Source organism: Gekko japonicus, unplaced genomic scaffold (assembly GCF_001447785.1).
Source record: "Gekko japonicus isolate JY-2015 unplaced genomic scaffold, Gekko_japonicus_V1.1 scaffold306, whole genome shotgun sequence".
NCBI lineage: Eukaryota > Metazoa > Chordata > Lepidosauria > Squamata > Gekkonidae > Gekko > Gekko japonicus.
Window position 1 is genome coordinate 975,697 of NW_015172013.1, and position 22,394 is coordinate 998,090.

The 22,394-nt window shown below is 47.4% G+C and overlaps 1 protein-coding gene across 1 annotated transcript in view; it reads left to right on the plus strand.

Moving 5' to 3' along the window:
- The window catches only part of IQGAP3 (IQ motif containing GTPase activating protein 3), a 72,401-nt gene that overhangs the window by 20,141 nt on the left and 29,866 nt on the right, over positions 1 to 22,394 (plus strand). The window contains exons 10-20 of the mRNA XM_015420274.1: positions 2,127 to 2,287; positions 3,709 to 3,833; positions 6,405 to 6,568; positions 8,266 to 8,356; positions 8,646 to 8,813; positions 10,431 to 10,573; positions 16,499 to 16,669; positions 18,218 to 18,301; positions 18,414 to 18,485; positions 20,059 to 20,128; positions 20,220 to 20,428. Of these exons, the coding sequence (XP_015275760.1) occupies positions 2,127 to 2,287; positions 3,709 to 3,833; positions 6,405 to 6,568; positions 8,266 to 8,356; positions 8,646 to 8,813; positions 10,431 to 10,573; positions 16,499 to 16,669; positions 18,218 to 18,301; positions 18,414 to 18,485; positions 20,059 to 20,128; positions 20,220 to 20,428 (1,458 nt within the window). The remainder of the gene's footprint in view (positions 1 to 2,126; positions 2,288 to 3,708; positions 3,834 to 6,404; positions 6,569 to 8,265; positions 8,357 to 8,645; positions 8,814 to 10,430; positions 10,574 to 16,498; positions 16,670 to 18,217; positions 18,302 to 18,413; positions 18,486 to 20,058; positions 20,129 to 20,219; positions 20,429 to 22,394) is intronic.

The window sequence follows — 22,394 nt, forward strand, 5'->3', positions numbered from 1 at the left end:
GGCGGGTGCAGTGTGCGGAGCCGTCCCCGCGGCAAGGCTCCTGGCAAGAAATACGAATCCCCTGCCGGACCTTGGTTAGCCTAGGGTTAGAGCCTGGGGGAGTGTGTCATTTGGGAAAGGGAGGGACTGCAGAAGGTTATAACACCATAGAGTCCAATCCAAAGCAGGCGGGTGCAGTGTGCGGAGCCGTCCCCGCGGCAAGGCTCCTGGCAAGAAATACGAATCCCCTGCCGGACCTTGGTTAGCCTAGGGTTAGAGCCTGGGGGAGTGTGTCATTTGGGAAAGGGAGGGACTGCAGAAGGTTATAACACCATAGAGTCCAATCCAAAGCTCCCACTTGTTCCAGTGGAACTGATCTCTGTAGTCTGGATATGAGTTATAATTCTGGGAAATCTTCAGGCCTCACCTGGAAGTTGGCAATCCTACTGCTGGCTAAAACCGCAGGTGTATCTAAACAGGATGAGTGAGTAGAGCATCCAGATTCAAATCCCCACTCTGCCCTGAAGCAGAAGAAGAAGAAGAGATTGGATTTATACCCCGCCCTTCACTTGGAGTCTCAGAGCGGCTTACACACTCCTTTCCCATCCCCTCCCCACAACAGACACCCTGTGAGGTGGGTGGGGCTGAGAGAACTCTGACACAAACTGCTCTTTTTCAAGGACAGCTGTGCCAGAGCTTGTGAGTGACCCAAGGTCACATCGGCAGGTGCAAGTGGAGGAGTGGGGAATCAAACCCGGTTCTCCCAGATTAGAGTCCGCACACTTAACCACTACACCAAACTAGCTCTCAAAGTGACCTTTTCTCAAAGCACCCAAAGTGACCTTAGGCTGGCTGCAAGGGTTGGGCCTAACCCTATAGTTCCATTCCCCTGAGCAAAATTTGAAGCTTTCCTTCGGCCTGGGGAGCCTTCCTCTGATTTATGTGGCTCTTCCTCTGGAGGAAGCTGGAGAAAGTCTCCTTAGGCTGGAGGAAGACTCCTTGGAGCCTAACCTACCTCACAAGATTGTTGTGGGGATTAAATGGGGTGGTGGGGTGGGGGTAAGATATATACTGTCCTGAGTTAAAGGGGGAAATAAAAGTGTATAGGTGGGGGTTATGCAGGGGATGGGGCACAGGTAAAAATGTATACTGTTCTGAGGTAAACAGCAGAAAAGAGCAAGAGTCCAGTAGCACCTTAAAGAGTAACAAATTTTGTGGCAGGGTATGAGCTTTTGTGAGTCACTGCTCACTTCTGTATCTGAAGAAGTGAGCAGTGTCTCATGAAAGCGCTTACCTGCCGCAAATGTTGTTAGTCTTTAAGATGAACAGATGAACACTGCTACCCATCCTGAGGTAAAGGGGTGAATAAAAGTGTATAGATAGAAGGAACTGATCTGTTGTCTTTTTAAAAAAAATCTGTTTTTTTCTGGCTGCTATTACGGTGCTTTGTTTTTGCTCTAATTTTGTCCTTCAGAAATGTTGTAATGGCTTGCTAGTCCTTCAGCTCCAGGGTAAAAACCAAAAGAGAAAAGTTGTTTGGTGAATCATCCACATCGAGAGAAATTGCAAAAAAACCTAGAATTTTTGTAAAGCGAATTTTTCTCAATAGCAATTGACAAATTAGTTTTTAGAATTAGTTTTTATAGTTAGCATTAAGTATGAAACCCCCTGACAATTCAAGGATCAGTTTTGTTAAATTTTCAAAGGATTTAAATATTTCATTTTTAATTGAGAAGGTTAGGGATTGCTGTTTGACCGCTCAGATGTCTCACTTCCCAACTTTCCTTTTTGCTTCTATATGATGGAAATGGTTGTTGTTAGTAATCTGCACTGGGAGGAAAATCAAATTGATACATCAACCGAATAAGAGCAAGTTTTCTAGTCCATATTGCTGAAGCCATGCTGAATGGGATTTCAGTGCCCCATGCCAAGCCTTGTCCCTCCCTGCCACTTATACTAAGTATAATTGAGATAAAATTAGAAACAAATATCAGAATAAATAATTCAAAATGTAAATTATTCTCACGTTTGATTGATAAGATACAAGCTTTTGGGAAACTGGAGCCAAATAATCTTGGTAAATTAGAAACTAAAAAGAAGGATAATAAGTTCAGGCCTTTAGGAATATCCTGTCTTTTATGCGGCAGGGTGAGTTGGTCCAAGAGGAACTGTTTGTTGCTGTGGAGATGTTGTCTGCAGTGGCCCTTGTCAACCAAGCCCTTGAACGTGGAGACACTGGCACCTTCTGGAATGTTCTGGTCAGCTCCAGTTTAGGTCTGTCAGAGGTAGAAGATAGCAATGCACAGCGGTAAGCAAATGTTCAGAGTTGCCGTGCACTCAACAGGAGGCAGAAGGGCTTGGGGTGGTTGAAAAAAAAAAGCAACTTCCTGACAGGGTCTCTTTTATTGCCTGAGTCACGGCTACCAGCTGAAGTTGCATATGAACACATAAAGCTGCCTTATACTGAGTTTAACCCAGGAGTTCCCAACCCTTTTCCACATGCGGGCACCTTTGGAATTCTGACACAGCATGGTAGGTGCAGTCACAGAATGGTTGCCATAAAATGGCTGCCGCAGGAGGCCGAGCCAGCCACAAAATGGCTGCTGCAGCTTACCTTCAGTGACACAGTGAGAATCCTTGTGCTGTGCTGGCAGCTGCTGCCAAAGCAACATTTAAAAAAATCTGCACAGCCAATCAGAAATCCTGCTGGACAAAAGCCACACCCACTGCCTAAAAACACTTGGCAGGGGCCAGGAAAGGTGTTGGCGGGCCCCATGATGCCCACAGGCAACTTGTTGGGGGCCCCTGGTTTAACCACTGGTTGATGTAGCTCAATAGTGTCTGCTCCCCAGGAGCAAGGTCAGTTAAAAGTCTTTCCTCACACCTGTTCTCTGAAATGCTTTAGCTAGACATGGCAGGGACTGAACCTGGGACCTTCTGTGTGCAAAGCAATTGCTCTATTACTGAGCTACAGGTCTTCTCCAGTATAAATAAATGCACATAAGCCATCTTAGTCCCGTGGGGGTTTTCCCCCAGGAGGAAAAGTTCGGCATATTTATTTTAAATAAATACATTTTAAAACGGGGAAACCTAATTTCAGCTAATGGTTTTAAACCCCCTTGGTTGATATTCATCCCTGCTGCTTTCAAGAATACCTTCCCTCACCCCACCCCTAGGATTGCCTAGTTTCCCCCCCAGCTACCAGTGGGGGGTTGGGTTGCCAGATCCAGGTTGGGAAGCCCTTGAAGATTTGGGGTTGGAGCCTGGGGAGGACAGGGCACTCAGTGGGGTACAATGCCACGCAATCTACCCTCCAAAGCTGCCACTTTCTCCAGGAGAAATGATCTCTGTGGTCTGGAAGTGAGCTGGAATTCCAGGGAATCCCCAGGCCCCACCTGGAGGCGGGCATCCCTACCCACCCTTGATGCTTTGCACATGGAAAATGCATTGAAAAGGTGGCCAGCTCTCCCCTTTTGCCTCTTTCCCCCCCACCTCTGCAAGGGAGGGGATACTGGAATAGCCTTGCATACAGACATGGAAATGAAGAGAACCAACACTATCATCTTTGCAGTTAAAAGACCAAAATGTGTATATGTTTTTTAAAGCTGGATTCTGTGTCTTAAGCTGTATTTTTCTGAGCTCCTGTGCCGTTGGAGTATACACACCCCTTAGGTATATCCAAACCTGGGTGAAGGCTACTGGAGAGAGACAGATGTTTTTACATTCCAGTTACTTTGATGACTTATTGAAACGGAAGTGCTGCTCTCAAGGTGGAAAGAATGAGTTCCTGAGCTGGAACGACATCCAGGCTTCCGTGAATGACGTGAACGTCTCGGTCCAAGAGGAAAACAACAGTAAGTCATCAAAACGGTTCACAAATATTTGGGGCTCCACAAAAACCCCAGTTCAGGTCTTGCTAGGGCTGCCAACAGGTCTGGAGAAAACCATTCCGTCCCTTTAATAGAACATGGAAATGGGCAGTTTGAAGCTTCTCATGGCGTGGATAAAGATAACATCGCCTGGTATTCGGCAGTCCTTTTAACATCACTTTGATCTGCAGCAGAAGGACCTGTTTAAAATTGACAACCCTATGTCCAGCAATGAACCCTACTGAGGAAGAAGATATGAAAAAGCTCTTTGTCTTGTGTGGACAGAGCCAGTGTTGCAGGCCCCTCAGTTCTTAAAGGTAAAGGTTTCCCTTGCTTGAAAGCCAGTCAAATCGGACTCTAGGGTTGCGGTGCTCATCTCCGTTTCAACGCCGAAGAGCCAGCGCTGTCCAAAGACGTTTCCGTGGTCATGTGGCCGGCATGACTAAACACCAAGGCACACGGAACGCTGTTCCCTTCCCACCGAAGTGGTCCCTATTTATCTACTTGCAATTTCTTGCTTTCGAACTGCTAGGTTGGCAGGAGCTGGAACTAGAGACGGGAGCTCACTCCGTCTTGCGGCACCCGGGTCTTGAACTGCTGAATTACTGACCTTCCACAGCCTGCAGTTCAGCATCTTAACCACCTGAGCTACCGCAGCTCCTCCCCTCAGTTCTTACTCCGCTGAAAATACAACCTTTGTTAGAAATTAGGTGCCAACAAAGGATGTAAGAAGGATATAAAGATGCAAACTGGGGGTGGGGGTGGGGAGTGTCCAAAAGTTAGTTCACATGGTCAGCTCGGTATCTCCGTATGATGGATAGATGGATAGAGCCAGTGTGGTGTAGTGGTTAGAATGCCAGACTAGGATCTAGGAGACCCTGCGGTAGAAGCTCTGCGGTAGAAGCTCACTGGGAGACCTTGGGCCAACCGTGTGCTCTCAGCCCCACCTGCCCCCTTCCAGGGTTATGGTGAGGATAAAATGGAGAAGGAGAGAACATCGTAAGCCGCTTTGTGTCCTCGTTGTGGAGAAGGGCAGGGTATCAATAAAGTAAATAATTTGCGGGGAACTGTCTACATGGAGGATTCCTTATAGGAATCACAGTTGCCAATTGCTACTCTGTTTCTTGGTGGGGCAATTCCAATGTAAACCAGCCCCCCAGATTTCCACTGTTTTCAGGATTTGGGGAGATCTTTCACATCACCTAGTGGGGCCGCAGTGGCTCAGAGATTAAGATGCTGAGCTGCAGAGCAGAAGGTCAGTAGCTCGGCAGTTCGAGACCCGAGTGCCGCATGGTGGAGTGAGCTCCGTCTCTGGCTCCAGCTCCTGCCAGCCTAGCAATTCAAAAGCAAGAAATTGCAAGTAGATAAATAAGTACCGCTTTGGTGGGAAGTTAACAGCGTTCCATGCGACTCGGCGTTTAGTCACGCTGGCCACATCACCTCGGAGAAGTCTCCGGACAGCGCTGGCTCTTCGGCTTGGAAACGGAGATGAGCACCGCCCCATAGAGTCGGATTCGACTGGCTTACCTTCACATCACCTACTCCCTGATCATTGTGCCTGGAGAAGGCGGGTGTCAGCTAGCTGCCATTGTTTCTGGTGTTACCTGCTTAACGCTTCATTTCGCCCTCCCCCTCCCCTGGGTTCTCTTGCTTCGTTTTGCTTCATCTGTTCTTTGCGGAACTGGCCACGGTCATGCAGCTGGTGGTGGGAGTTGGTGCTTCACTTAGCTTGTTATGGGTATCTAGCCTGTGAACTGAACCTGTGTTGATTGTGTAGAACTGTTATGTTCCCATGAAATGGGCGCGCTTTCTAAGTTCTATTCCCGCCAGCGGGAACTGGGCTCATTGGCCCTCACCTGGTTCAAATCTCTTTATTATGTTGCTCATATGTATTCGCAGTTATTCCTAACAATGTCCTTGTTCCTGTTTGAACCATCGCTTTGAAATAAACCTTACTTTGTTCCAAACGTGGAGTTATTTCGAATGCCTGGGGATCCAACAGCGGGGACTGAACCAGGGATTTCATGCATGCCAAGCAGATTCTCTACCACTGAGCCACATCAGTAAATACACCCTTAGTATGGTTAGTCTAGACAGTTGAGAGTGACAGGCATATAAAGTCATTTAAAGCAGTCTGCGGGACTGCAACTGGCTCAGTTCAAAGTAGACCTGGGTTTCCTGTTTGCCCAGCCAAACAGCACCCTGTACAGTCTCCTTTCTTAGGTTTTTCCTAAACTGGTAAAGCCCTTGTTATTGTCAAGCTTAGCTGTCGCTTGTGTAAATCCTCGCCGGATTGGCTTGTGGCGTTTGCAGTCACATGACGAAATGACCACACTAGGTTCCTCTGGAAGTGAAGTGCAGCCCGTCTGCCATGTATGGTGGCCCACCAGGGACTTACTAAACCTCTTGCTGTCTGTCTGTTTTGGGCTGTCGGGATACATTGGATGTTAGCAAACCCTTGCAGTCCACAGCGGTTGGGTTTTGGTTGCCCCTCTCTGCATGGAGCTTAGCTGGACGGAAGTACCACTCCTCTTCCTCCCTTCTCTCTCTCGACAGAAGTCCTCGCTGTCCGACTGATCAACGAGGCACTGGACCAGGGGAGCCCGGAAAAGACACTCACTGCTCTGTTGCTGCCATCTGCCGGCCTGTGCGACGTGATGCTCCCAAATGCTAGGCGGTACCGTGATGTTCTGACCCGTGCACGGAAACAAAAAGCCCAGGTAGGAAGAAGAGGAAGGAGTGTGACATTTGGGCTGGAGTATTTTGGTGGGAAGAGCCATCTGGTGGCAACCCACTTAGAACAACTCAATAGGCTTTAGGCAAGAGATGTTCAGAGGCGGTTTGCCATTGCCTAGTGACCCTGGACTTCCTTGGTGGTCTCCCATCTAAATACTAACCAGGGCTGACCCTGCTTAGCTTTGGAGATATGATGCGATTGGCCTAGTCTGGGCTACGAAGCATTTAAGATAACATAGCCATAGCAACCGCTCTCCGTGTCCTAACGAAGTGAACTCTTGTTAATTCGGACAGGCCAGAAACGGGTGGTGAGGCAGGGTGCGTGTGTGTTACGTGAGATAGAGTGTACCTGCGGTTCCCAAACTTAGCGTTTTGTGTGTCTTTTTCGGCCTCTCTGTGGCATTGGCTCTTCGGCCCAGCTGCCTCCGTACTGTCAACTCTTTGTTGTCTATTTGTGTGTGTGCGTGTGTCTGCACCTGCAGGTCACATTGACCTCTAGTGACTGACCCCTCCTGGGGGCCTGGAGGATTTTAGAGCGGTGGCTGAATAAAGCCTGCTCCTGTCCCTCCCGACTGCTGGTATTCCAAGGAGGTCTCCCATCCAAGTACTTGCCAGAGTTGACCCTGCTTAGCGTCCGAGATCTTGCGAGATTGAGCTTGCCTGGGCTATCCAGGTTAGGACTGTACTGTCAGCTCCTAAATAGCAGCAGCCCTCCGGACCCAATTATTCAGAAAGGATTTTTACCAAGAGGTGCCAGGGGATTTAGTGGTTAGGGTGCCAGACCCCCTAGGACAACCAGGATCAAATGCCCATTCTGCCAAGAAAGCTTGCTGGATGACCTTGGGCAAGTGACACACACTCAGCCTACTCTACCTCGCAGGGTTGTTGTGAGGACAAAACAGAGTTGAGGAAAAGTATGTAAAACTGCTTTGGGCCCCCGTTGGGGAGAAAAGCAGGATATATATGAAGTAAATGAATCCTCTCTTGCACAGAAAGGCTTTCCCAGGTCCTTTTCTCTTTTTTCAGTGGAAGGGCCATGGATTCATCCTGGTTCCTCCTGAGTGCAAGACAGGTGCCCTGTCAGTGGGCTATGTGTCCCACCCTGTCACATGTCAAGCTGGTTGCCCTCTGTCAGATTATTGGTTGGGCAGGTCACGTGACATCTATGGCGAGTGGCAGTGGCTCTCAGGCAGAGGAGGATGATCTTTTCCAGCAGTTGCTCCTGGAGATGCCAGGGGCTGAACAAGGGTTCTTCGATGTACTGAACGGGTGTTCTAGCACTAAGTTATGGCTCACTCCCCGAAGCGTCAGGTGGAAGGATGTCAAGGATGTCTTCTGTGCACCTTCACCTTGCAAAGAATCAGGCAGTCTTGCTTCTTGTTTGGGAGATATTTTGAGACCCCCCCCCCTTTTTATGCCCAGAAGAGTGTAAGAAAAGCCCTGCTGCATCAGATTGAAGGTCTATCTGGTCCAGCACACTGTTTCCAACAGATGTTTTTGCGAAACTCGCAAGCTGGGCTTAAAGGCTTTCCTCGGCACCTGGCATTCATTGGCACATTGTGTAGGGTACATTTAGCTACTGAACTGCCTTCTGCAAGAGTAACTACTGGCTGGCCTTCTTCCCAGTGCTGGTTTCATCTACAATGGGATTCTGAGATCCTTTTTATCTCTTCTGTCCTAGGCAAGCGGGGACGCTGGAGCCATGCTGTGGTGGGAAGAGATCCAGGAGGGGGTCTCCAAAGCCAACCAGGACTCGGAAGCGGCAAAGAGAAGTACGAAGCACCATCTTGGCTTTTCTGGTTTCATTCTGGGCTGCGTGCTTGGAAGGTGTTTCAGGTTTCTGATCGAGCCCTGCCAGGGAGTCTCACTTCAGGGTAGGAAGCAGATTAGCAAGGGGGTTGGGGTAGACCTCAGCAAGTGGCTAGGCATGAGGGATCTGAAGAGAGGCTTCCATGTGTGTAAGAGAGGTTTTGGTGCGTCCTCTAGATTCCCATTCTCTCCTTTCAACGTGTCCTTTGTTTTGCCTTCTCTAGCCCTTTTTTCCCTTCTTGTCTTCTGCAGTGGCTCTGGGCATCGCTGCTATTAATCAGGCCATAAAAGAAGGAAACACAGCGCAAACAGTCAGGGTCCTGCGCAATCCAGATGTGTCTCTGTTTGGCGTGGTGATGGAGTGTGCCGGCGCTTATCAGGCACAGCTTGGTGCCATTATGGCTGCGAGGAAACCACCAGGTAAAAGTGGACAGGGGCGGAGGACTGTCCTAGTGAGCTGGTCCTAAGGAGTCAATGTGGTCAGAGTGGCAGACTAGGACCTTGAGAGACCTGGGTTCGAATCCCCACTTCTATCATGGAAGCTTGCTGGGTGGCTTGGGACCACCGCAAACTCTCAGCCTGGCCTACCTCGCAGGGCTGTTGTGAGGAAATGTAGAAGGGGAGAATGAAGTTCTAAAAGTTGCTTTGAGTCCGAAATGGGGAGAAAAATAGGATATAAATAAATAAATAGATAGATAAGATATTAGTCATTGGATTGTGTCCAGCAGAAGGAGTTGGCAGAACAGATGTTTGTCTCAAAACTATATAATAAATAAATAAACTCCTCTCTGAGAACTGGGAGAATTTTGAGGCAAAATGCACCATGTGGTGTGTGTGTGTGTGTGGGGGGGAATAGCAATAGCAAGGGAGAATCAAGTAAAATCATCTTTCTTCCTCTCTGGCTTGTGGCTTGTGTCAGTGGAAGAAGGATAAAGGTGATTTTACTTGACTAGTGAGAACCCATGAAAGGCGAGAGAGGTTTTTGAGCTGCTCTTACCAGGCATTTCTATGGTCTGTGGTGTGTGTGGGGGGGGAATAGCAATAGCAAGGAAGAATTGAGTAAAATCACCTTTCTTCCTCTCTGGCTTGTGGCTTGTGTCAGTGGAAGAAGGACAAAGGTGATTTTACTTGACTAGTGAGAACCCATGAAAGTTGATGGAGGTTTTTGAGCTGCTTTGACCAGGCATTTCTATGGTCTGGAGGAATGTGTGAGGGCAGCACTAGGGAACAAAGGAGGAGAATGGCAAAATGTCTGGATTCCTACATCATGCAAAACCACAGTTAACTGGTTAATGATCCCTCTTGAAACCATGGTTTCAGACCCTGGCTAGCCATACCTTTAACTAACCATGATTAGTGGCATAGCACATATTTGGGTTGTTGCACTACCCCGACTTAGTTTTACCACTCTGACTTTGTATGATGTCTGAAGTGTCTAATTTGGATTAAAATGCTCATATTTCCCCCCTGCCGAAGCTGGGTAACGCAGAGTGAAGCTTGTGAGCTTGTGGAGTTGATCACCTAGTTGAAGCTCCCTGTGGACCGTGATACATATAATTTTCCAGACTTGTTCGTGCTGTACATTTGGAATGAGTGAAATGCTGTGTAAGACAAGGTTTTTCTCACTTAAAAATAATATTTAGTTTGTTTGGTTCTTTTTTCGGAAAAATTGAAAAAGGCCTCAGACTTTTTCATTCTATGCATTTTAAGTGTGAACAACTTTGTTTCAAGAAGCATTCTAACAATATTTCATAAGAGGTTTTTTTTAGTGTACTCTCAAAAGTCCTAGGGGAAAAATGGAAAAATGCAGAAAGGAGAGGTTTTCCTCATTTATTTTTTTTAAAAAAACCCAGGCTATCACATCTCTACTAACAGTTCAGGGAGAAATCTCTCCCCAGGGCAATGATAAAGGAGGCTGTGTAGTGGACAAGATCCTCCACTGTGATGAAAGAACACTTGCAACGTGGCCGGTGCCTTTGCTGTCATCCACATGAGCTGATGGCATTACTCTGTTTTTAAATTTTATTTGACATGCAGGGAATGCAAAAGCCCCTTGGGTCCAACACAGACTGAAGGATGGAGCAGAGTATTACTTCAGCCTGCAGACGTTTGAAGGTGTGTGGGATCAGCCACGTCCCTGTGTCCTTAATACAACACATCTCAGCCGGGAGGAAATCCAGGTATGCCTCCGTCTTCTGACATCAGTCTGTGTTTTGGGGTTGTTTTTTTTAATACAATATAATTTTATTAATTTTGAAAATTTGATAACAGAATATCTTACATGTATAAATTGGTGTAACAATACAATAACATTTATAAGTCCGTTGTGTACCAGATTTCTCCCATAGATTATGAATAGTGAACTACATAAATTTTAGCAATCAAGTACAGAAGTCATATTTTCTATCATCCATGTCTTAATTTTCATAACAATAATTTATTGTAGATGTTAACGATTTGCAGTGCCTATCAATACTTATTACCAATACTTATACATTTGTTACCAAAGATGTAAAGTATCTATTTCCTTAGGAGTATCATCAAATTATTGTAAGTACTCCAGTATAGGGAACCAAATAGTTGTAAAGGAGGATTGGGCAGGAATTTTGTCAAGTTGTGTAAGGTTATCCGAGAGTTTTGCCATAATATATAAATCCCACAATTTCTTATGCCAGAGAGAAATTGAAGGTGTCATTGTTGTTTTCTAGTGGGTTGCAATGACAGTTTTGGCTGCAAATAGCAGGATGGAGACCCTCTCCACCACTGCAGGAGCAGAGTCCTGAGCTACCCAACTGTTCAAAAATAAGTTTTCCAGCGTGGGTGTGATGTCCAAATTAACAATGGATTTGATTTGTGTTAGAATGCTTTCCCAGCATTCCAGCATTTTGGGTCCTGTGTTTTGGTTTTGAGTACAGTATGCCAATATTTTTAAAATAGCTACATATTTAAAATTGTGTCCAAGAATTTGCAGGCACTAATAAACTTGGGGAATGAATAGTTGTTGGGCAAATGATCTTTAAAGAATCCTAGTGAATTCCATTGCTAGCAACATCTTGAGTCCAGTGGCATTCCAGGAAATAATGTAGGTTCTCAACTTGTAGTCTCTTTGCATCATAGCTGGTCCACAGCATTCTTGGAAGGCAGGGGATAATCACCGTTTGGCAGATATTAAAGTTACGTCTGTTTGATGCAACCCCCAATTTGAAGTATGGTTTGATTGTAATGGACAGTAGAACTTTGACAGAAACGTCAAACATCCTGGATGCTTTTTCAGCATGCAAGACCAGAAACAACTGACTTTAGCTCATTCTGAAGGTACCGTCTCTCCTAATATGAATCCACGTGCTTCCCTGTGTCCTTCTCAGCAATGCCTCCTGGGTATTCTCTCCTGCTGGTTGGTGCCAACTGCTCGTCACCAGTCTGAGGCATTCTCAGTGGCAATCTTAGTTTATGGGCATTTATTGCTTGATTTGGTAGTTCTTTTGGGGGTCTTATTCAGAGTGAAAAGCTGGTTAGAAGCTGTGTAAACACATAAGGGTCTAAGAAGACATGAATCTTTAATATGAAATATAATATGAATATTATTCATATTAAGGGAGCGGTGGCATAGGCGATAGAATGCCTGCCTTAACAACACTTGAGCAGCCACTATAGCTGTTCAAGACCACCGCGGTCGGGGTGAGCTCCCGACCCTAGTCCCAGCTCCCGCCCACCCAGCGGTTCGAAAGCTAAGGTAACTATAAAGCGAGTAGATAAATGGGCACCTACCCTTAGAGGGGTAGGGGGCACCCTCCTCTAGTGAGGTGTGTGGAGGAACACGGCGGCGGCGGCGGACACCGGCGGCGGCGGAGTACCAGTGGTGGAGGCGGCGTGTGCTTGGCGGTGCGGCGGCGGCAGCAGGCAACAGCGGCAGGGCCGGAGGAAGTGATCCCTGGTGGCCAGCAGCAGGAACAACGGGCAGCTGGTGTCGTCGGGGGTAGAGGCGCACGATGACGTCATCTGTAGGTGCGGCGGAGCCTGAGGGACGAAGCCGGAGGAGGATGTGAATTGTGTCGGTCCACCTGAGCGCCAGGAGGAACGTCTAGCCGATGGACTACCAGTACTAGAGCCGAGCCGGAAAAAGAAACATCAGCCTCCACCTGGGTGCCGGTAGGCTGTCCCATCCCCTGCAAATGTGGCCCAAGTTAAGGTATAATGTGCTTAGCACCCCACATGTAAACCGCCCAGAGACCCCCAAGGGGGTTAGGGCAGTATATGAAATCGAAGGATAAAATAAAATAAAATAAAATAAAATATATGGTACTGTACAAAAGGAGGCAACTAAGATGATTAAGGGACTGGAAAGTTTGGGACTTTTCCATTTAGAAAAAAATATGGCTAAGGTGCATAAGGGGGGGGGACATAATAGAGGTTTATAAAATTATGCTTTGTCTCCTTTACCCATAATACTAGCACTTGGGGGGTGCTCAATGCAGTTTAGGCAATAGGTACAGGCCAGGCAAAAGGGAATACTTACTCAATGAGTAATTAAATTGTGGAATTCACTGCTAGTGGAGGTAGTGGTCGCCACGAGCAGAGATGGCTTTTAAAAGGGGGTGAAACAGATCCATGGACAATAGGTCCATCAGTGGCTACTGGCCTTGCTGGGTAAAGGGAGCCTCCACATTCAGAGGCAGTAAACTTCTGAAACCCAGTGGTAGGAGCAAGGAGGCCAGGTCTCCCACTCTGGTAGGAGACCTCCCACCAATTTTGCTCTCACTGCTCACTTGGTCAGCAGGGGAAAATTGTAGGGGAAATGGGAGTTGTAGTAGATGGTTGGGCTCTTTACTGGCAACATCATGATGTTACTTCCGGCACAACCTGGAAGTGACATCACAGCGTCACCAGCAAGGGCCCTCACCATCCAGTAAGTCTCTTGCCAGTTGCCAGCCTTGAGCTGCCAACCCTAGCTAGGAGATGACATTAGGGGAAGGCCTTGGCCTTTGTGCCTTCTTTGCTGGCCCTCCAGGGCAGCTGGTGGACCCTGCTGGTGGACCTCCTGAGGGCACCTGGGTTTTGGCCACTGTGTGACGCAGAGTGTTGGACTGGGTGGGCCATTGGCCTCATCCAGCATGGCTTCTCTTAAGTTCTTATGCTGTTTGAAACCGGATGATGAACCAGATGGGCCACTAGTCTGGTCTAGCAGGGCTCTGCTTATGTGTTTATGAGGTATATTCCATATCTGCACTCCTGCCAGGTCAAATGAAGTGTTCATCCTGTTATCTTTTGTGATGCTGGGTAGCAAGGACCGTTTCAGAGTACACTGGGATTTGGTTGGAGAATCACTTAGCAACAGCAGAGGAGTTCAGCCTCTGCTCACTGAAACAACAGTGGATTGGTTGGAGGGCAAAGGTGGCCCAAATGTCGGGTTGCCAACCTCCAGGTGGGATCTGGAGATCTGGAATTCTAACTGATGTCAAGACAGCAGAGATTAGTACTCCTGGAGGGAATGCTTCTGTGGCATTATATCCCACTGAGCTCCCTTCCCCTCCATCAACCCCGCCCTCCCCAGGCTCCCCTCCCCCAAGTCTCCGGGAATCTCTCAACTTGGCGTTGGCAACTCTAAGCCTAGAGGCATAAGGATGCTGCTTATATCAGAAGAACCTGCACAGAAGCCAGACTACTACTACTACTACTACTACTACTACTACTACTACTACTACTACTATTATTATTATTATTATTATTATTATTATTATTATTATTATTTTAATGGCTCTATCCCAGCTTAAGCTGGGCTCTGTGTGATATACAGGACATAATGTCATAAAATATACAAAAAACATTAAAGTTCAATATATAATTACATTTAAAAGTTCAATACTATTAAAAGATCCAAGATGGCTGTTTCCCTATGGTTTTATTTGTCCCAATTCTAGACTGAAGGTAAAGGTTCCCTTGCTCGAAAGCCAGTCAGATCCGACTCTAGGGTTGCGGTGCTCGTGTCCGTTTCAAAGCCGAAGAGCCAGCGCTGTCCGAAGACGTTTCCGTGGTCATGTGGCCGGCATGACTAAACACCAAGGCGCACGGAACGCTGTTACCTTCCCACTGAAGTGGTACCTATTTAGCTACTTGCAATTTCTTGCTTTCGAACTGCTAAGTTGGCAGGAGCTGGAACTAGAGACGGGAGCTCACTCCGTCATGTGGCACACTCGGGTCTCGAACTGCTGAACTACCGACCTTCCACAGCCTGCAGTTCAGCGTCTTAACCACTTGAGCCACCACAGCTCTGGACTACCAGCCTTTTTTTCTGGGCGGTGGGGAAGGGAGCTCAGAGCAAGAAAAGGCGGGGGGGATACGGGTGCCAGCCAATGAGGTAACCGTTGCTGCCCTCAACCAAAATGGAGACAATAGAGAAGTCTGATGTTTCTGTGAGAGACAGGCATAGAAAGCAGGAAGTGTGGGGGAGGGGTCTGTTGATCCTCTGGCCCCTATATTTTATTTGCTTTTAATATTTATAATAGTGACCAAGGCGGTGTGCAATTAGTAAATATGTTAAGAACGTAAGATACAACACAATATAATTTTTTTTAAAGTGAATTGACACCAATACAAAAATACTAGCTTGGGTTCTCCAGAGTGTTTCAGTGGACAGAAGGATTACTGCCCACGAAGTGTGATTTTTTTTATCCCCCCCCCCCCCCCCCCCTCCCCTGCAGCCCAAGATGCCACCATGGAGTGCTATTATGCAACAGCAGTTTATAGTGGCATTTGGAGCTGCTGGGGTGTGTTTGTCAAGAACATTGCATACTGCAGAAACACTCTAGTGGAACCAAGCTGGCGTCAATAAAACAAAACAGCAAAAGAAAGCAATCAAGTTGAACAATAAAGCACCAAACAAAAACTTATCAAAGGGTGAAGTTCAATTTAAAGCCATTTTTTTAAAAAAAATATTCTTTCCTTGGCAGTGAAAAAATATTTAGACAGGGCTCTGGCTGGTGGGAAAGGGGGAGGGCATTCCAAAGCACAGATGGAAGGAGGAGCAGTCACTGAAAAGACCCTGCTCTGTATGACTTGGCCTCCAAATGTGGGGGGGAGAGGGGAGAGAAGAAGGGCTGAGCGCCCTTCCCAGACAAGATTTTCTCCCTGTCTTATCTATGCTTCTGCTCCCTCTCCTTTTGTGGCTAGAGGTTTACTGGGAAAAGGGACAAGAGCAAACCAGCTCTTAAGTGAGTGGTCAGCTAAACCCAGGTGGTCAAGGGAGTCCAGGAGCGGTCTCATCTCCTGCAACTTTCCTGCCTGCCTTCAGGGACAATTCTGGAGGAGATCAGGGAAGCTCCCACTCTCCTTGCTTTTGACAAACTCTACAAGAGGGGTTTTCTGTGCAGGTTACAGGGCTGCACTGTACAAAATGGTTGTACAAAATACATGAGTAGGGGCTGTGATCTATTCGACTACGTATAGCTTACTGTAAGCAGGATCCTATTTATGTAATTTCTGTACCACTTAATGTGTCCTGTGAATACTTATGCTCTGTTTCAGTTCTTTCTGGGGGGGTTCCAGACTTCTTAATTCTAATGCAGGGATCCCCAACATGATGTCTGTGGGTGCCATGGTGCCCACCAATACTTTTTGTGGCACCCGTCAAATGTTTTTAGGAAGTGGGTGAGGCCAGGTAAGCCTTGATTTGATTGGCTGAGCAGGTTTTTTAAAAAATGTTGCTTTGTCAGCAGCTGCCGCTACAGCACGAGGATCTACACTGTGGTGATCATTTTGTTGCTGGCTCGGCCTCCCTTGGCAGCCATTTTGTTACGGCGCCCACCATGCCATGTCAGAATTCCAGATGTGCCCACAGGCTCGAAAAGGCTGGAGGCCCCTGTCCTAATGCATTGGTTACTGAATGTCCAGTTTTGTTGGTTGTACTGACTCCGTCTGTGTAATCCTCCTTGAGCCCTTGTGGACTATCGCTAGCATAAATAGAGAAATAAGACATTTTAAAGGGCTGCTCTTGCGATGGACGTCATCGGTGTGCAGCTAAAGTTCTGAGATCGCGGTCCGTTTCTTTCCACCCTTTGGTTCAGACGGGCCCTCCTCTTGACCCCACCTGTCTTGTCTCTTCACTGCAGCTTGCAATCACCAGAGCGACGGCTGCCCACGACCGGGAACGCCTCTGGAAATCGAACGTCCGGTTGGTCACCCAGCTGCAGGCCCGCATGAGGGGCTTCCTTGTCCGGCAGGACTTTGCCACTCGCTGGCGCCTTTTGTCAAAGCAGATCCCGGCTGCTATTAAAATTCAGGTAGGGAAACCTGAGCTGAGGCCTTCAGTTTGAATTTTGCCTTGGCCCTGATTTCCTGAGGTGGGATTGAGGCAAGCCCCCTTTCTGTAAGGTTCCCATGTGTGACGTATGGATGTTAATACCGGCCTACCTCATGTGTGTGTATCAAAAGCCACAAAGTCACTTCTGACTTACAGTGATCCTATCCATTAATGACTTCCAAAATGTCCTCTCGTTAACAGCCTGGCTTAGGTCTTGCAAACTGAGGGCCGTGGCTTCCTTGACGGAATCCGTCCATCTCATGTTGGGTCTTCCTTCTTTCCTGCTGCCTTTCACTTTCCCGAGCATTATCGTCTTTTCCAGTGGTCTCATCTTTTCATAATATGACCAAAGTATGATAGCCTCAGTTTAGTCATTTTAGCTTCTAGGGAAGAAGAAGATTGGATTTATAGCCCGCCCTTCACTACCCGAAGGGGTCTTAGAGCAGCTTACAATCTCCTTTCCCTTCCCCTCCCCACAACAGACACCCTGTGAGGTAGGTGGGGCTGAGAGAGCTCTTTCGAGGACTGCTCTTGAGAGAACAGCTCTGAAAGAACTTGTAAGTAACCCAAGGTCACACCAGCAGCTGCATGTGGAGGAGTGGGGAATCAAACTCGGTTCTCCCAGATTAGAGTCCGCCCTCCTAACCAGTACACCAAACTGGAGATTTCAGGCATGATTTGATCTAGAACCTATTTGTCTTTTTGGAGGTCCGCAGTATCCGTAAAATAGTTTGGTGTAGTGGTTGCACCTGGCTGGATGACCTTGGGCAAGCTGTAGCTCTGACAAGAGCTGTTCTTGAAAAACAGCAGTTACTGTCAGAGCTCTCTCAGCCCCACCTACCTCACAGGGTGGCTGTTGTGGGGAGGGGAATGGAAAGGAGTTTGTAAGCCACTCTGAGACACCTTTGGGTAGTGAAGGGCGGGGTATAAATCCAATCCCCTCCTCTTCTTCTTCTTCTTCCTCCAGCCACCTAGCTTATGAGGCTGTTTTAAGGCATTACAACAAGATAGTGCATATGAACTGCTTCAAATGTGCTAAAGCATTGTATAAATGTAAAATTTTATGACAGGGGTCATAGTTTAGTGGCAGAGTGCATACTTGTATGGAGAAGGTCCCAAGTCTGACCCCCCACCACCACATTTTTAGGAGCATACACGATGATAATAGACCTAGAAAAACACTTTTTTGCTCTGACAGCTTGTGTGGTAGTTGAACTGGGACTGGGGAGTCCTGGGTTCAAATTTCCATTAAGCCCCAAAACTCATTGAGTGACCTTGGGCCAGTCACTCTTGGCCTAACCTCCCTCACAGGGGCTGTCGTAAAAATAAAATAGAGTAAGGGAGAAACACATAAGACACACTGAGCTCCTTGGAAGAAGAACAGGGTAAAAATGTGGGAACTGCTGCTGCCTGGAGGTTAGGCATGGCCTGACCTGAGGTAAAGCAGAGGCAAGATTCAAACTTGGGTTTCCACAACTGCCTTCTGAAGCCCTTATGCTCCACCAGTTCCTCTGCTCTGTGCTTGCAGGCCTATTGGCGTGGGTACCGACAGCGGAGGAGCTACCTGGAAAGACTGCAATATTTGAGGGAGAATGTGGATGCTGTAATAAAGGTAGGCCTTTAAAGGGATTTTTTTTTGTGAATGCCTTGAGGGTGGTTCCTTCGATATTTCTTAATCCGGTAACAGAAATACATTTTGTCTTACCCATTTTCATCTCTTTCAGCTACAAGCTTGGGTACGGATGAGGCGCCTGCGCAAAAGGTATCTAGAACGGCTGCGGTACTTCAGGAAGAATGTGAGTACTTTTCATGTGGGGACTTATCAGATTGCATCACTGAATCAGATCAGAGGTCTGCCTGGACCTGTTTCGAAGCCAGGTGCCTCTGAGAAACCCAGAAAGAGAGCATGAGGGCAACGGCCTTCCCCTTTTGATTGCCTCTTGGTTGCTGGTATTTGTGAGTAGGCCATCTCTGCGGGTTGCGTTTTTGTTCAGAGAGAAGGTGTCTCATCTTTCTGTCATCAAAATGACACATGTGTGTTAAATGCCGTCAAGTCGCTTCCAACTTATGGTGACCCTATGAATTAATGTCCTTCCGAATGTTAACAGCCTTGCTCAAGTCTTGCAAATGGAGGACTTAAGACACTGAGCCGCAGATTGGAAGGTCTGTAGCTTGGCAGTTTGAGACCCTGGTGCCATGTGGCGGAGTGAGCTCCCGTCTCTGGCCCCAGCTCCTGCCAACCTAGCAGTTCGAAAGCAAGAAAATGCAAGTAGATAAATAGGTACTGCTTCGGTGGGAAGGTAACAGCATTCCGTGCGCCTTGGCGTTTAGTCATGCCGGCCACATGATCACGGAAATGTCTTCGGACAGCGCTGGCTCTTCGGCTTGGAAACGGAGATGAGCACCGCATCCCTAGAGTCGGATTTGACTAGGTTTTGAGCAAGGGAAACCTTTACCTTTACTTTAGCTGCCTATTCATCTCATGTTGGGTCTTCCTCTTTTTTCTAGCCATCTCATGCTGGGTCTTCCTCTTTTTCTGCTGCCTTCAACTTTCCCTCGCATAGTTTATCTTTTCCAGTGATTCTCTTCTTCTTATAATGTGACCAAACCATGATAGCTTCACTGTAGTCGTTTTAGCTTCTAGGGAGAGTTCTATGATAGCTTCACTGTAGTCATTTTAGCTTCTAGGCTTGATTTGATGTAGAAACCACTGATTTGTCTTTTCGGTGGCCAGTGGTATCTATGAAACTCTGCTCCAACACCACGTTTCAAAGGAATCTACTTTCTTCCTGCCAGCTTTCTTCATCGTCCAGCCTTCTCACCCATACATAGGAATGGGGAATACATAGGGGAAATGTCACACGAGGAAGTTAAATACATTAAAACAAACATGAACATGCACGCGCGCACATGCACAGAAGAAGCTCAAGGGGAATAAAACATACACACAGAGAGAAGATGAGCAAAAGGGGGGGGAAGGGGGCATTCCACTGCTTTGATGCGCCCTATTCCCCCCCACACACCTCACAGCTGATCTTCAGGTGCTATTTACAGGATCCTGGATCCTTCTCCAGTGAGCGGTACAGAGGATCCAAGTAAAAATACATATTTCCTTCATGGGAAATGCCCTGTCTTTTGGGTATCCTTGAAAACTGAGATGATGCGATATATAATTCGCTTTAAGCTGGTGTATTAGCTGGTTAAAATGCCAGAGTAACTTTAGGAAGAAAACAAGAACTTTCTTAGCAGCTTCTGATTGGCAATCCAATTTTCTACCTGGTTCCATGCGACACCCACCGTAATCTGATTTGTTCGAATCTCTCCAGCCTTTCCCATCATTCTCCCCCCTTTTTCTGTTTGTCTTGGCAGGTTAAAGCTATTATAAAAATCCAGGCATTTGTGCGAGCTAATAAGGCTCGAGGGGATTACAGGATGCTGGGTAAGTACCCCTGGTTTTGTAGGATCGTTTGTTAGATGAAGAACTTCTACTGCAATTGTTCGATCTCTTCACTGGCTGCTCCTTTTCCCAGTGTGCAGTCGGAACCCGCCTCTCAGCATTGTCTGGCGCTTTGCCCACCTGCTGGAACGGAGCCAGCGTGACTACTGGGAGGAGATGGAGCTGCTGGACCTCCAGGAGAGTGTGGTCAGGGGGATCCGTTCCAACCAGCAGCTGGAGAGCGACCTCAATCTCATGGATATCAAGATCGGGTTGCTGGTTAAGAACAGGATCACCCTCCAGGTCAGGTGGATCTGCAGGGAAACGGGTGGATCTTGCTAAAGAACGTCAATGGATCGGTTTTATTGAATCATAAGAACATAAGAACATAAGAGACGCCAATGTTGGATCAGGCCAAAGGCCCATCCAGTCCAACACTCTGTGTCACACAGTGGCCAGAAATACCAGTGCCATCAGGAGGTCCAGCAGTGGGGCCAGGACATTAGAAGCCCTCCCACTGTTGACCCCCCCAAGCACCAAGATGACAGAGCATCACTTGCCCCAGAGCTTTACTTTAGCTTTCTAGCCATCTCATGCTGGGTCTTCCTCTTTTTCTGCTGCCTTCAACTTTCCCTCGCATAGTTTATCTTTTCCAGTGATTCTCTTCTTCTTATAATGTGACCAAACTATGATAGCTTCACTGTAGTCATTTTAGCTTCTAGGCTTGATTTGATGTAGAAACCACTGATTTGTCTTTTCGGTGGCCAGTGGTATCTATGAAACTCTGCTCCAACACCACGTTTCAAAGGAATCTACTTTCTTCCTGCCAGCTTTCTTCATCGTCCAGCCTTCTCACCCATACATAGGAATGGGGAATACATAGGGGAAATGTCACACGAGGAAGTTAAATACATTAAAACAAACATGAACATGCACGCGCGCACATGCACAGAAGAAGCTCAAGGGGAATAAAACATACACACAGAGAGAAGATGAGCAAAAGGGGGGGGAAGGGGGCATTCCACTGCTTTGATGCGCCCTATTCCCCCCCACACACCTCACAGCTGATCTTCAGGTGCTATTTACAGGATCCTGGATCCTTCTCCAGTGAGCGGTACAGAGGATCCAAGTAAAAATACATATTTCCTTCATGGGAAATGCGCTGTCTTTTGGGTATCCTTGAAAAGCATCTTTGAAAACTGAGATGATGCGATATGTAATTCGCTTTAAGCTGGTGTATTAGCTGGTTAAAATGCCAGCGTAACTTTAGGAAGAAAACAAGAACTTTCTTAGCAGCTTCTGATTGGCAATCCAGTTTTCTACCCGGTTCCATGCGACACCCACCGTAATCTGATTTGTTCGAATCTCTCCAGCCTTTTCCATCATTCTCCCCCCTTTTTCTGTTTGTCTTGGCAGGTCAAAGCTATTATAAAAATCCAGGCATTTGCGCGAGCTAATAAGGCTCGAGGGGATTACAGGATGCTGGGTAAGTACCCCTGGTTTTGTAGGATCGTTTGTTAGATGAAGAACTTCTACTGCAATTGTTCGATCTCTTCACTGGCTGCTCCTTTTCCCAGTGTGCAGTCGGAACCCGCCTCTCAGCATTGTCTGGCGCTTTGCCCACCTGCTGGAACGGAGCCAGCGTGACTACTGGGAGGAGATGGAGCTGCTGGACCTCCAGGAGAGTGTGGTCAGGGGGATCCGTTCCAACCAGCAGCTGGAGAGCGACCTCAATCTCATGGATATCAAGATCGGGTTGCTGGTTAAGAACAGGATCACCCTCCAGGTCAGGTGGATCTGCAGGGAAACGGGAGTCCCCGAGAGTCTGAAAATTGTGTGAAAATTGTCTGAAAATTGTGTGAACACGTTGGGGTCCTGTATGCTGCTGGGCTTATATACCCTGGGCAGTGGGGAGGGGGGGGGATCAATGCAAGTGCTCTAGGATAGAACTTGGTAGATTGGCGATGACAGGCACAGTCTCCCTGAACAGCTGCACACAAATGGTCTGGGGTCCAGTAGCACATTAAAGACTAACCAAATTTATTCCTGCGTAAGCTTTTGCATAAGAACATAAGAGAAGCCATGTTGGATCAGGCCAGTGGCCCATCTAGTCCAGCATTCTGTGTCACACAGTGGCCAAGACCCAGGTGCCAGCAGGAGGTACATCGGTGGGGCCAGAACTCCGGAAGCCCTCTCGCTGTGGCCCCCTAAGCACCAAGAATACAGAGCATCACGGCCCCAGACAGAGTGTTCAATCTATACCTTGGCT